Source organism: Poeciliopsis prolifica, unplaced genomic scaffold, assembly GCF_027474105.1.
Source record: "Poeciliopsis prolifica strain line A6 unplaced genomic scaffold, Auburn_PproV2 SCAFFOLD064, whole genome shotgun sequence".
Taxonomy (NCBI): Eukaryota; Metazoa; Chordata; class Actinopteri; order Cyprinodontiformes; family Poeciliidae; genus Poeciliopsis; species Poeciliopsis prolifica.
The window spans coordinates 649,969-664,057 of record NW_026562439.1 but is presented as its reverse complement, the minus strand read 5'-3'; the positions used below and the strand labels follow the sequence as shown (position 1 = coordinate 664,057).

At 38.3% G+C, this 14,089-nt stretch overlaps 1 protein-coding gene across 3 annotated transcripts; it reads left to right on the top strand.

Annotated features, from left to right (window-relative positions):
* The first annotated feature begins 187 nt into the window (after positions 1–187).
* il15 (interleukin 15) lies at positions 188–11,632 on the top strand. Of its 3 annotated transcripts, XM_055019857.1 has the most exons (6): positions 188–442; positions 5,892–5,977; positions 6,609–6,696; positions 8,102–8,146; positions 10,997–11,122; positions 11,220–11,632. In XM_055019857.1, exons 1-6 carry the CDS (start codon positions 371–373, stop codon positions 11,319–11,321), a joined length of 519 nt encoding a protein of 172 aa, XP_054875832.1. In that variant the 5' UTR covers positions 188–370; the 3' UTR covers positions 11,322–11,632. The 3 variants fall into 3 exon arrangements, 2 of the variants coding, with proteins under 2 accessions (XP_054875832.1, XP_054875833.1); XR_008604685.1 differs by lacking the exon at positions 11,220–11,632 and having other exon boundaries at positions 6,782–8,146; positions 10,997–11,066; XM_055019858.1 differs by lacking the exons at positions 10,997–11,122; positions 11,220–11,632 and having other exon boundaries at positions 6,609–6,706; positions 6,782–8,142.
* Positions 11,633–14,089: the final 2,457 nt, after the last annotated feature.

Below are 14,089 nucleotides of genomic sequence, written 5' to 3'. Positions count from 1 at the left end.
CGGAAAAGTTGTAAAATATGATGCAGATGAGACGCTGTCTCGGTACTAAATCAACATAATAAAAGCTCTCCGTAATAAAAGTGACATGACAGCTGAAAAAATTTTACAATAATGCAATGACGAAGGAGGAGTGCGCGCTCGACGTGACGAGAGAGACGCACAGGGCGGGCGTGTGTGTTCAGTGTGTGTCAGTGTGTGTTCAGTGTGTTGGGAGAGAGAGTGGAACTGCGGAACCGCTCGGCTCCAGTGCAACAGTGGATTTCGGACCAATGAGACAAAGCGGAATTACTGTCGCAGATCCAATGCGAAGATGTGATAGAGTTGTGCTGGTGCTGTGCTGGGAAGAAGAGCCCCCGCGGCAGCTGCGCTGATGATAGAAGAATTCATGACGGCTCTCCAGGTCATCCTTCTCCAGCTCTCATTGCCCCGGGACCAGCGAGCGGTAAGCGGTTTTACCTCCCCACTCTGACCCGACAGCTGGGGCCAGGGCGCCCTACATCGGGCATATTATGAGAAGCATTTTTTTTTGTTATGATTATTATTTGTCGTAAAGTAATTGTGCGCGAGTTTAATCCGGCGTGGTTTCACTGCACACGTGTCTGGTTTATTACACTTTCAAGTAACTCTCTTATTTGGTTTAGAAAACTTGAAAAGCCACTTTCTCAGATTCACTTTCACTTTCATTTTCCAAGCGCTTATGGCTCCACCTGCTGTTTTGAGGTTGTAGTGCCGGACTCACCAGAAACTGAACTACTTATTTGTGCCATGCAATTGCTTGTTTATCCATAAGCAAAATGCAATTCATACAAAACTGCATTTTGTATAATTTTTCTATCACCGTACAAAAAAACCGATTATTTCATTTGATAGACTTTATGTCCTCTGAGGGCAAATTATTTGCAGCGAAGTCCAAATCCACTCCACAACAATCCACTCCCACTCACCAGAGGAGAGGAGAAAAACAAAACAAAAAAACTAAACATTAAAAATTTATATCAGGAATCCAACAGCATGACTCATCTGAAATCATTTCAAAACCCTGCAGCTAAAGAAATAAATGATCTCCAGTACCTGTTTGATATTGCCTCTTAGGCACAAGTAAACTGCCTTCTCATGATTAAAAACACATATTTATACTCACTGAGAATCTCTACTACTGTACCATTAATAACTAATGGTACTCCCTACGGGAGTAGCCAAAACATTTCAGCATAAACATGAAATGTCTCCCTACGGTTGTAGGGAGACTTCTTTGAAAATCAATCATCATGGCTTTTGTTTTCAAAACATTTCACTGCAAGCATGACTTATTGCACTGGTGGACAAATTGTTCTGATATAAAACAGGACTAAAAAAACCTAAGCAGAAGAAATCTGTAAAGGACAAAGACCTTTTTCACCATTCTGTGAGAGAGTGGTGAAAGCTGGCGTTGTCAGATGTGAGGATTTATAGGCATCAGTACAGTTCTACACTGAGAACGAACAATACAAATAAATGTAAGTTTTTCTTCAAGGATGCAGATAGAGAAATAAAGCAAAGACCAGAAGGAGAAAGAAATTAAAAGTACAACAAGGTGCTGAGAGATGAGCTGTGGTATATTATATGATCAGGCCTGCATTAGCAGAGAAGTTCGCTAAGGGCCCTGCATGGCTGGAACCAAGCCAAACTGTTGACACGTTTAGTTTCGAGACATTTGCACACACCCTTCAAGGGCCACAAGACACATTAAACCGGTGCTTTGTCATATGAGTGGTTTACAAGAGTTACAGTAAATGCAGCAGCCATAACGGAGAGCAACAGTTCTTACAAAATCACAAATTTGGAAGAAGTAATGATTGACGAGCTGCAACATCTCATTTTATTGTCAATGTTATTGGGAAAACAAAAAACAAAATGCGATGGCGGGAAGCTAAACCACACAAAACTATTTATGCTGCTATCAATCTGAAGAGCCTGCATCTGGAAGTTGAGTAATTGAGGCTGGTTTCTGCATAAACACAGCCAGGATATTCTGACCCACCACTCTCGTTTCACACGCAGAGGGGAGCAAAACGTTTTCTGTGGAATGTGTGAAAACAGTTTTCGTCAATTTAGCCTGACCATGCAGAGCCCTTTAGAGTGGGGTTGGACATGCATGAAAGCTGTGAGGTGTGCTGATGTGTTCAAGGTAAACTCATCAGCACAGGTAAAGATCAACATGCAGAAGTTGAGGTTTTATTCGTATGTGACGAGGATGGGTAGGATCAGGAATGAATACATCAATCAATCAATAAAGTTTATTTGTATTGCACATTTCAGCAACAAGGCAGTTCAAAGTGCTTTACATCATGAAAACATAAAAACATCATAAACAGAGGGACAGCTGACGTTGAATGTTTTAAAGAGGATGAACTGAGTGTTTTTTAGACATGTTCAGAGGAGACTCACTGATGCAGAAGGATGGTGAGGTTGGAACCACAGGGCATGATTTATAGATGGGTTGTAGTTAAGTTAGTTAATGGGAGGATGGACGATGCACCTTCTAAATGGAGAGAGATAATTCACTTTGGTAATAGGGGAAAAGCTTAAGACTTTTTCACAGCACTGTAAATTACCTTAATCCTGGTTCTTGGATCCAAAAACTGGTCTGAATATCTCTGAAAATGCTAATCTACCGTGATTTTGGATGACAAAGACTGATGAGAGGAGAACCTGGAGCCTATGTTGTATGTTGTTGCTGACCATGTGCTTTCCTATATCACCACAGTGTCACATAGTTTGCACCGAGAAGCTAAATTACAATCGCTTAAAAGTCAGAGGAAGTTTGTAACATTCACATATTTTTAATACTTAGCCCAAGAAACCCCTTCTACCTATGGAAAGCCAGTGATAGCATCTCCTTGATGACTTTGCCTCCTTCAGACTGAACATATAATGAAGGGGAACATTACAATTTGAATGGTGGATCACATTCAACAGTTGTGAACCTCGTATTGAAATGTTTTTGGTTTGGCACGTGGACAACTTGCGGTATTTAATGAAACACTGAATTCTGGTCTCCACCAGGAATTTGAGGAGAATGTAAAGCTCTTACACTCTTGGGTTTTGTATCAAGATCTGTAATATATTTGAACCATTAGCAAGATTTCCCAGTGGCCACTTAAGATCTTTCTGTTTGATCTTACTTGGCTGTTCATGCTCACAAATCCTCTCCTGAAACCCTCCTAAAACAATTCTCCAAAGGAGACTGGGTCTAAATCACTCCACAGTGATGTAAAAGGCTTCTTGTTTTAATAACAACATGGTGTTATTCAATTTCACATGGAGCCATATTGTGTTGGACAACACTTTTGTAATCTTTTGAAAACTGCATTTTGTATCCAGTTACATCAATTTGCATAAAAAAAATTGGCTACAAAAAATAAAGCAAAAATTGAAGAAATCTTTCAAGGGACACTTTAAACACTTTTAAGAGCATTTTAAATATGCAGTGGTTCTTGGTGCCAAATAGGCAAATCTGGGTGTCTTTAAAATGTTCATCTACTGGGATTTTCACACCATCTCTTGGTTGACAAAGATCAATCAGAGGAGAATGGGGAGTGTTTTTTTAGTGAGCTTGTCCATCTTTTTATGACCACATTATACAAATTGTTTGAAATCTCTGTTGACCTGTAGACTCTAAGCAACACATACACACTGTCTGACATTCCTCAGTTTTTTCCACATGCACTCCAGATCCTGGTGGTAACCCTCACTGGCTGATGTCCATGCCTTTCCTTATTTGATAAGTCCCAGTGTAAGACCTCTGTGATCAGCCACGACACCGGTAAAGGCATTCAGCTGTTTACAGAGCCAAGTGTATTATAGCATCTTAGAATAAGACCTTTAGTTAGAAAGGCAATGCAGTGCTGTGCAAAAGGTAATAGTCATTCCTTATTTATGCTTCCAGGAGGCCATAGTCTTAAATTTGAAACTGTAACTTTGCTTTAAACTTCTCCACAACCTTCTCATTGACCTGCTTGCTGGGATTTACGGTTTTCATGAGGCTGATTGGTTTGGTTTGGTTTGAAGCTGAATGTTCTCTGAGAAACCACTGACGCTTTCATGATTTATTCACACTGACATTAATAGTCTATTTGTTAAGTTGGAAACTGTTCAAGTCTATTGGTTGCACTGGATTTTATAATTTTTTTAAAATTTTTTGTTAGTTCTGTCTTGTTTTTTTGTGTGGAGACTTTTGCTCATAATTGTTTTTGGTTGAAGGCATTGCATGTTTAGGAAATAATTCCCTATAATTTTGGATGCTGTGCTCTTACAATTTTTTATTTTCAGACAGTTGTTAAAATGCATAGCCATGGCTACGAGGGGTAGTTCTTACTATCAGGAGCAGCTCATTATCATCTGAAAAGTCCTAATGATACTTGAACTTTGACCCCAAATCCCAGAACTGAGAGAGGAGGAGGTTCAAACCATCTCTTTCATCAATTATAATGGTCTTCAGTCAGAGACCTGTTCAGATTTATTGTAAGATTGACTGCTACTGGAGACGCTTACTCACAGCATCACCATCCACCACAACTCTTTGCTCATACATGGGTGATACGAATGACAACATTTCATTTCCCTTTGGAATGAATAAAGTGTCTGAAAGTTCAGCTAAACTGAATTGATCCAGTGGGGGCTGAATACAAATGCACACCACTGATTTAAAGATTTTTATTTGTAACAGTTTTTTTTTTTAATCGAGTATCATTTTCCCTCCATTTTACAATTTTGCCCTACTCTACTTTTTGTTGGCCTATCACACGAAATCGTTTCTGCTGCACTGTTTGCACAGATGGAGAAGTTGAGAGGTGACATTCCTAACCTCTGATTAAATGCCACTCGGGTTTATTATTGGCTACAAGAAAGGTGTTGAAGAATATGTTACTTTGAACATCTACAGTGCACAATATTATGAACAGAATCTGGGAATTTATCATTACCCATGCTTTGATGTTTCTCCCATCACTTGATGTGCTTGGATTGGCAACTTTGAAACAAATAAAATGTTCTCCATTTGTGTCAGAAGTCGCACAGACTCCTGTGTTGGAAAACCAGCGGGATATGCTAGCTGTTCTACTCTGAGCAGACTAGTATCTCAAGAAACATACATTGTACTCAAACAATAAAGAAGCGTGATTAGAGGTGGACGTTGGACAGGTTTGACAGGTTTAACGACATTCAGTTGCCCAGAAGTCCATATGAACAGATTAGGGATGCAGGTATTGTTTGCTTATTATTGGGCCTTAAAGCAGCCATTTTAACTTTTGACATCACAAATCCCAATTGGGAAGAGACTGTGCCCTCCTCAAGACGGAAGCTAAAGGAGCATTCCAGCAGATGTTTTCCATCTTGAAACTCATTTATTACTGCACTGTTAAAATTCAAAGTTTAGCCAAGCCTGTTCTTCCTCAATAAGATTATTCTGAACAATATCCTTTGTTCAGAACAAATAAAAAACAAAATTTGTTTCAATTTCAGATGAAAATTTGTGATGCTAAGAGGTAAAATGTTTTAATGTGACGAGTTTCCATAAAATATTGAGAGGATCACTGGTACAAGTTAAAGATGGAAAAATAAAGGATTTTTTTCTGCTGTTTACAAAATTATAAATTGAGTATTTACACATTTTGGACAAATCACAGGCGTTGTTGTAAGCTAACATCAAAGGTGCATCTAAACAATGCAGATATTTTAGTAATTAATTATGCAGTACATAATGCACATTGATGGAGGAAGATTTCTGCAACAAAATTAGTAAAGTACTCCAATAACTAACCAGATGACTAACAAATTAATGTCTACAAAATACTTTCCAAAGGTTTGATATAAGCAGACGTATTAAAACGTTCTCCTTTTATGACTTTTAGAAAAGTGACCTGTTCCAGTCGACGTGGAAGCTGTGCTGCCGAGACAGCCACAAAACTCAGGTGTGGCTTTGTTTCTTTACTCTGAGGTAGGCATACAGTCTGTGACTTGATAGCAAATTAATACAGCCAAATATGCAACTAGAATACTTAATTGAAACTAATGAAACTGAAAAACATAAGTACAAAACGGGCAAATGTCATTTGAAATGTCCAATTGGTACTAAATGTAAATGTTGTTGAAAACAACTTTTTGTGATGTAAAAAAGGTTATAATATATAATTCAAAAACTTTTTACACACTTATTGTTGCATAAATTCTGGACAATAAAAGCAAAACAAACTTTTTTGTTGTAGTTGCTCAATTTCATCCAATTTCAACACTTAGTCTTCCTCCAAGTTGCCATTGATCTTCTTACAGTAGCTGAAGCATTCCCATAGAGCGGTCTTTATTCTGTTAGACAACGAGTGTTTGGAAGTGAGGGTTGGACTTGCAGAGCAAAAGGGGAGCAAAAAGGGAAATTTAAAATGTTTTATTTAATAAAAAAAATATATTGTATTTCATTATTTCACTGCAGCTCAGCAAAGGACACACCTGGCACCTTTAGCATAAAAAAACAACTTTTATCCTTTAGCCTCGTTTAGACCTCTTTCTGTATATATTTACTGAACTCTTTGACTAAACTGCAGTGTAATTATGGTGTCTCCTTTGTCTTACAGCTTTCTGACTTCATGTGCTAGTGCTACTCCTATCAAAGTAGGAGATCTACAGACCTGTCTCGAGAAAGAGCTGAAAGTCACCATTGAGGTGAGAGAAGGTATCAGATACACTCAGATTTTGTTTATTATTTTCCTTTAAAACTCAACAGTCCATCCAAGATTGTTCATTACAGAATTTCTTGGCGCAGCCAAAGGTATTGAGGGGATCCGATTTGGTGGCCTTAGGATCGCATCTCTGCTTTTTGCGGATGATGTGGTCCTGTTGGCTCCATCAGGACGTGATCTGCAGCTCTCACTGGAGCGGTTCGCAGCCGAGTGCGAAGGGCCGGGATGAGGATCAATGCCTCCAAAAGCGAGGCCCTGGTCTTGAGCTGGATCGTCCTGCCCTCAGTGGAAGAGTTTAAGTATCTTGGGATTTTGATCACGAATGAGGGAAGAAGGAAGCAGGAGATTGACAGGCGGATTGGCGCAGCGTCATGAAGCGGGCGCTGTACCGGTCCGGAGCGGGGAAGAGAGAGCTGAGTCTGGGCTCTCCCTTTGAGGGAGAAGCTCGGTCATCTGGGAGGGACTCAGAGTAGAACGCCTCCCTGGTGAGGGAGTATGTTTCTGGAGCAAGTGGCTCGGCAGAGGGACCCGACCCTGGATAAAGCGGAAGAAAATGGATGGATGGATAATCTACAAAACAAGAATTTTATTTATGGAGCTGTGTCACCACATTTTTCAGTATATTTTTAGTCTGACGTAGTTGAAAAATATTCTGACAAACGTGTTTTTATTACCTGCAACCACATTCATTATTCTCTGTTGTATCACCTTCACTTTTCTTTTTTTTATCATGTGGTTTTATTTGCATCAATTAAAAGTAAAGAACAGGGGCTTTAAATGCAGGAAATAGGTAATTGAGCCTAATCAAAATTACATCATTATTATTGAAAGTTCAGGGAAAAACCCACTGCATTAAAATCACTTTTTCATAAAAAATCTTTTCTGCTCAAATTTCACAAAAACGTCAGTGAGAGTTAATCTTGGCCAAAGTTCACAACCTTTGTTGGTGCAACCAAGGTGTTGAGATTTTTATAATTTAATGGAGGAGTTAAATTATTTCTGATAATGAAGCAGGAGTTTGGAAGGTAAGTTGCTGCACCAATCTGTCATGTTGAAGAGATTTATGGCAGCTGATTTATCAGGATTCTTTAAAAATATACTTGCACAGGTCTCTCACTACCAGTAGCTGCGATCAAATTCACCCATTGTAATGACAGAAGAAACATTCTTAATCACCCAGTGAAGAATTAACCATGCAAAACTTGTTGCCTCAGATCACAATCCTGGAAGGAGCGTTTAAATCTGCAGAAAAGATTATTTTTATTTTCTGCTCTCTTATACTTGAGTACATTTTTTGCAGTGTAGGTTTTGTTTTTGAAAGTAATTGTGTTTTAGGAAATAGTTTTATTAAAAACCTTATGTTGTGTCATTTTTTCCCTTCCTTTCAGAAATCTACTGCCAAGCTGTACTCCCCAAAAGCTGAAGACATGACAGTAAGTTGTAAATGCTCAATAGCAGATTCCTTTTCACTTTTTCACACAGGGAAGAGTAAAAATATCAAAAAATGTGTTTAAAGAGTTAACTTAGACTATTAATAAAGTACACTTAAAACAGCTAAAGCAGAACAAACATAAGACAAAATCAATAAATAAGAAAAACCTGAAAAATAAATAACATGAATAAGAAGCAAAGTGAGGATTAAAATGTGATTTAAAAGATGTGAGCAGTCTGTTTCCATAGTTTTGGAGCTCTCTCTGTGCTTTTCAGAGTAACTGGTGCAGCTCTTGCTTCTATTGGACTGCAATCATAGTGATAATCGACAAGTAATGCCACAACAAAAGTGTGCATCTTGAATATTTTATTCGAAGCTTTCACTCTTCACCAAATCCACCAGTGAAGCCATACACCAGGGAATTTCTGCTTCAACAAAGTAATCCGGGTGTGAATACTTTCTCTTTCACACAGACGGATTGCATTGCACCGAGCGAGGGAGAAAGACCAGTTGCATCCCTCTGGGATCTGAGATTCAGCTCGATTTAAGACAAACCTTTCACTCGGCCTCTGTAATTACAACATTTTGCTCCCCTCCCTAGTAAATGAGCCAGTGCTGAAGAGGGAGAAAGTAAGAAGAAAAATGACATCTGAGACGAGGAATGCATTTCTTCATCTTAGGGTTAGGGATACATGCATGCATGGGATGTACCAAACTGTAATGAGTTTGCTGAACCAATTCCCACAGTTTGCAGTTATACAGTTTTTTTTTTCTTGTAAGAATGCATTAGTTAAAAAGTTCATACCAAATAATAAATTTTGGGAATCAGGGGTGGGGGAAAGGCGCATAGATTTTCATAGAGGAGAGGAAGGTAAGCTGGAGGACACATGCAGATACAAATGAGCAGATCAAAACATTTTGTTATGATCCAGCCGCTTGTTGATACGATACCAGTGACTGGAGTCTCTCACACCAGCAGGCTCTGTAACACATTCACAGAACGTACAGCTGGATGGTTAATTATACACATGGACAGGCAGATTACAATAATAACAATGTAGCATTGTGCTGTGTTGTGCTACGTCATCTGTTCAGTTTAGCAATGTTTCTGATTAGGACTGTATGACTACATGAACACTTTGTTTATGGAAGAGGGAGACGGTTTACTATCCACAATTAGGGAGAAGGCTTGGGGTCAAAAGCCCAGGCATGTTCGATGATGCTAAAATTTTAGTGCCAACTAGTGACTTGGCATGACAACTACAGCTGAATCTGGGTGTCTTGGCGTTGCTGTCTAACTGCAAAACTTTTTTCCAATCAACATCTGGAAACCATCAATTTCCAGGCAGCAACATAGCACAAGTCTGAGGTACAAGATGCCATGTCTGCTTTGAATAAGAAATAAAGCTAAATAAAAACTCAGGGCCTTACGGCTTTACAGGCAGATTGATAAAATCAGTGCAGCACAACTTGGTCATGTGTGTTTTAACATGTTTAGAAAGTTCTTGGAACAGATAAAAACCCTAAACTGTGGAGGTAATCGTAAATCATTCCTCTGGCCAAATGCACTTCTCCCAGAAAATGACTTGAAGGCTTAACTTCACTGGTGATGAAGTACTTTAAAGAACATTTATATTGAAAGTTAATCTTATAAATCAGGTACAGACCTGCTGAGAGGCCATGCAGTTTGCATATAGACCATGAAGAAGAGCAGCAGATGCTTGCAATACATCCTTACATATACAGATGATACAGTTATTGTTCTTCAAAAGAACGGGACCGAGGACAAGCATGGGCCTGTGGCGGAGCCATGAAGCTCATCTAAACCTGAACTCTGTGAAAACAAATGAAAAGCAAGAGCTTAGGAAACCCAAAGCACCTTAAATTCAAACTTAAATTCCCATAACTACAGAGGCACACGGGTCAGGACTTAAAGGATAAAGAAAATATTTTCTTACTATGTAATACAGTTTTTAATTAAATACATATCATCTTATTCATTTTGGGTGATTTTATTTTTATTTGCTTTTAATTGCTATTGCATTGGTTGTTGGATGTGAATTGTTTTAATGCTGTTTCTACTCGATTTGTTCCAAAATGAGTTTTCCCATTAGGCTCACTTAGAAGGTCAGAGAGGTTTTACAGCATGGTGGTGGAGGGCTGGTGATCTGGGCTTGTATCACAGCAGGAGCATCTGAGCATCTCAAGTTAAAAAAACTATGCAAAGCTGAACAAATGTTTTTCAAAAAGGGACAATGCACAGCTTTACAACTGAAGTCATACATGACTGATCTAGCAAACAGGTGATCCTTTGCAGATAATGGCAGTTGTTAATTTAGCAAATATATTTTTATTGTTTTAACATGTACATATATCACAATATCATCAGCATACATCTGCAAATTCACATCAACACACTACTCAGAAAGATAATACAGAATAAGGGACTCAACATTTGACCTGCTTGCTACTTTGCATTGCAAAGTGTTCTGGAGTGAAATGTGTGACATCATCTGTCTGTTGTCTGAAACTTGATCAGTAAGGCTGATCCCAGACATGATGGCTGAAAACTGGAAGAATAAAGCTGTCGTAATGTCCTACTAAAAGTCCGGTGCTCAACCTGATTAAAAAGCTGCGCCGGATCTATTTTCTCCAAACCGCAGAGGATTTAAACAACGTTTTGAAAAAAGATTTGACCTAAATTCCTGAACAGTGTTATGAGAAATTGGTCCGATCCAATACAAACTGTTGATTCATAGTGTACTTTTGCCTTGTTTCTAAGAATACACATAATATTGACCTAAATATGAATCTGTGCTTTCTCATAATGAAGGATGTTCTTCTCTTGCAGGTTGGCTGTCAGCAAAAGGTGCTCTCCTGTTATATGTTAGAACTGATGATGGTCTTTGAAGAGGAAGACACAGAGCCGACGAAAACACAATGCGTCTTTAACTTCAACAGTACACTGTCACCTGAGGTGAGTGTTTGTAACTCCTGTTTGTGTTTTTTAGCCATTTGAAAATCGTTAGAAAAAACAATGTTTTCAAGAAATCTTTGTCTCTTTGACGTTTCAGACAAATTGTCCAGAATGTGAAATCCACTCCCTGGAAAACAGTACAGTTTTCTACGAAAGACTTTTGAACATTTTGCAAAAAATAAATGTATATAATGCATAAAAATATTTTATTCTGTGAATATTGCATTATAAGCATCAAAACAGATGACTTCCACCCTCCATAATGAATGAATGAATGTATTTTCATTGTTCATGATCCAGGCAAATGTATTTAAAAACGGTCTGAATGTATAGTATGACACTGTTTCACCATATGCCTTTTGTTGTACAGTTGTACTTTGTAGCCATGTTGTATATTGAAGATGCTTCTTAACGCCGCCGAATGTAACACTTGTACAATTTGTGTAAGAATTAACTCCAGGGTTTTCACTATATCTACCTTTGCTGTAAATACAGATTACTTTAAATGTATTTGACTGCTTTGCATTTTATTTAAAAGTTTCTTGTGAATTTCCAGAGGATGTTGCGATGTAGACAAGAACACTTAAAATAAAATCTACAATTCTTCTCAAAACCGAACAAAGAAACAAACAACAACAACAAAAAAAACCCCCACACACATCAGGCCTGTTAATGCTCTACAAGCCCATCTCAACATATCAGAGTCTCATTGAATAGTTTATTAAGTGCTGTGGCTATTTAACTTGTTTACCTATTTTTTTTTACCACACTTTTTCCCTCCACTCAACCTTCCATCAATATTTTTGGATTCAACACTCAGTGAACATCCAGCTTCTTTAGCTGTGGTTTTTTGTGGTTCACAGTGGAGCCATTGTATTTCCAGGGTTTAGTTGTGCACAGATATCTGATATATGCAGCAAATACTTGACATCCTCTCTGAAAACATTTTTATCTGCCTATTTCAACATTTCAAATACCAAATATGCCTAAATATGCATTAATAGTGGAAGTCACCTCAGCACTTCCACACAAGTTGATATCTACAGTCCTCCATATTTGACTAATGTCTTCAAAGTAAAAACAGCACAAAAACATTTTGCTGCACAAACAAAGTTGAGATGATTGACACCAATATTGTTTGACTTGAAGAAGGTCGGGGGCTGGTTGACCTTTCGTGACTTCTGCAAAATTTATAAATATCTTCAAAATGATAGTGGCATGAACAAAAAATGTGGCTGCATAAACATAGCACAAACGTTTGACACCAACATTGTTGACTTTGAAGAAGATGGGGGGACCAATACAAAAACAAGTATTAGAAAACATTTTGAGCTTCACTTTCACCAGCTTGCGCTCAATGCGGTCACTGCTGCTAGGTGACAGAACATTTCCTGAGGTCATGAAGACTGGCCCATCTGCTCACTTCCAGACTTTGTGGTGAACGAAGGAATCTGCTACACAGACCGAGTAGGGAGGGTCCAAATCCAGCTGTTGAGATATTTCCACAATATTTATAATGCAGCGACACAGAAATATAGTTAGAAAGTTGAGTTAGCAAATAATCATCACTTTGGAAGATGAGGAGTTAAAGTCTGACTGAGGTGTTTTTACACAATCTGTTGATTTTAGTCTCTAATGTGTGTTTCTGCAGTATTCAAGCAGTTTGCTGTGTGTGTGTTTGGCTCATCAGTAACTGGTCACCTCTCTCACCAAGGCTCTTTTTTACAGTTGTGTTTATGTTTTTGTTTTCTTTCTGAACTTCCAGTTTTATCTTGGCCACTGCTTTCCTGACTCGTTTCAGGCGACAACACTTCTTGAAAGTCCCAGCAGGAATCCGCTCGTGCCGCGCCCTAATCTTATTCATCTTTGTCTCGTTTCCTTTGTCTATTTATACATCACCTTGTGAAGCTTCAGTTGTTTTCATCTCTTGTGTCAAACACATTTCAGGCTTTGTTATATTTATAGTATTTGCGTCTGTTTCCGGTACTTCCGTTTGAATTGGACATTTTGGTACCGACAATGGATGATACTAAAGCACAGCAAAATTTTTACCACTATGATGTTGATTCTTGCATTTTAGTTGTCTATTCCTGTGCCTTTCAACATATAGTTTGGTTGGGCAGTCAGCACTTTTCATTGCACTATATATGCATGTGTTGTTTAACTGGCTTAAGTTTTGGATGTTGAGCTAAAGTGTTCTTGGAAAGACTGTTCTATTATTTATCGTCCTTTCTGTAAAGGGAGACACATTTATATTCCTGTTTGAACAAGATTTGTTTAGTTCAGCTGAAGGTTGGAGCCTGACATGTTCAGAACAAGGAAATGTATTAGTTCGTGTCATCTTACACATTGCATAATCTCTGTTCCCACAAGTTGAACTGACGTTCTAATATCAAGAACTTGTTTCAAGCTGAATTTGAACTAAAAACAACCCAACTGTGCATGTCCTTGTTTGCTTTTAACTATATCAGTTGTGGATGATAAAATCTAAAAAACAGATCACGCATTGAAACTTAAGAAATACCTGGCAAGACTTGATAAAAATGATTGCACAATTTTTTGGCAGAAGACACCTTGATGCTGAGAAACATAAGTTAAAATGTAGGAGATAAGAAGCAGATGCCTGACAAATAAACCCATAACATTTTGCTCACTAATCAGATGCACTTGAAGATTCTCATCTTTCCTGGATCGTAGTTCTGCATGTTCAAAATGCACCACAAATATTTTCTGTTTCTGCAGCTCACCGCCAGGGGTGTTACAGCTATAACTGGATATCTACACACATTTTACAAGAACATACAATATTTTGTTTTTATAACATTGAATGAAACAATATGCAGGCTTTATGTTTTACAGCTGCATCCTTTGTGCACAAATGAGCACCACAGGAAATCCTCCCTCCCAACACATTTGATAAATGGTTACATTCCTGCTGCTATTTGAAGTTTTTCCATTTCTTTAAAA

Bases quoted from the DNA above. Each gene is read 5' to 3' on its own strand.
- il15 (XM_055019857.1), top strand. From the start codon at position 371: ATGATAGAAGAATTCATGACGGCTCTCCAGGTCATCCTTCTCCAGCTC. The intron at 443-5,891 runs GTAAGCGGTTTT...TATGACTTTTAG, and splicing joins TGCCCCGGGACCAGCGAGCG to AAAAGTGACCTGTTCCAGTC. The intron at 5,978-6,608 runs GTAGGCATACAG...TTTGTCTTACAG, and splicing joins CTTTGTTTCTTTACTCTGAG to CTTTCTGACTTCATGTGCTA.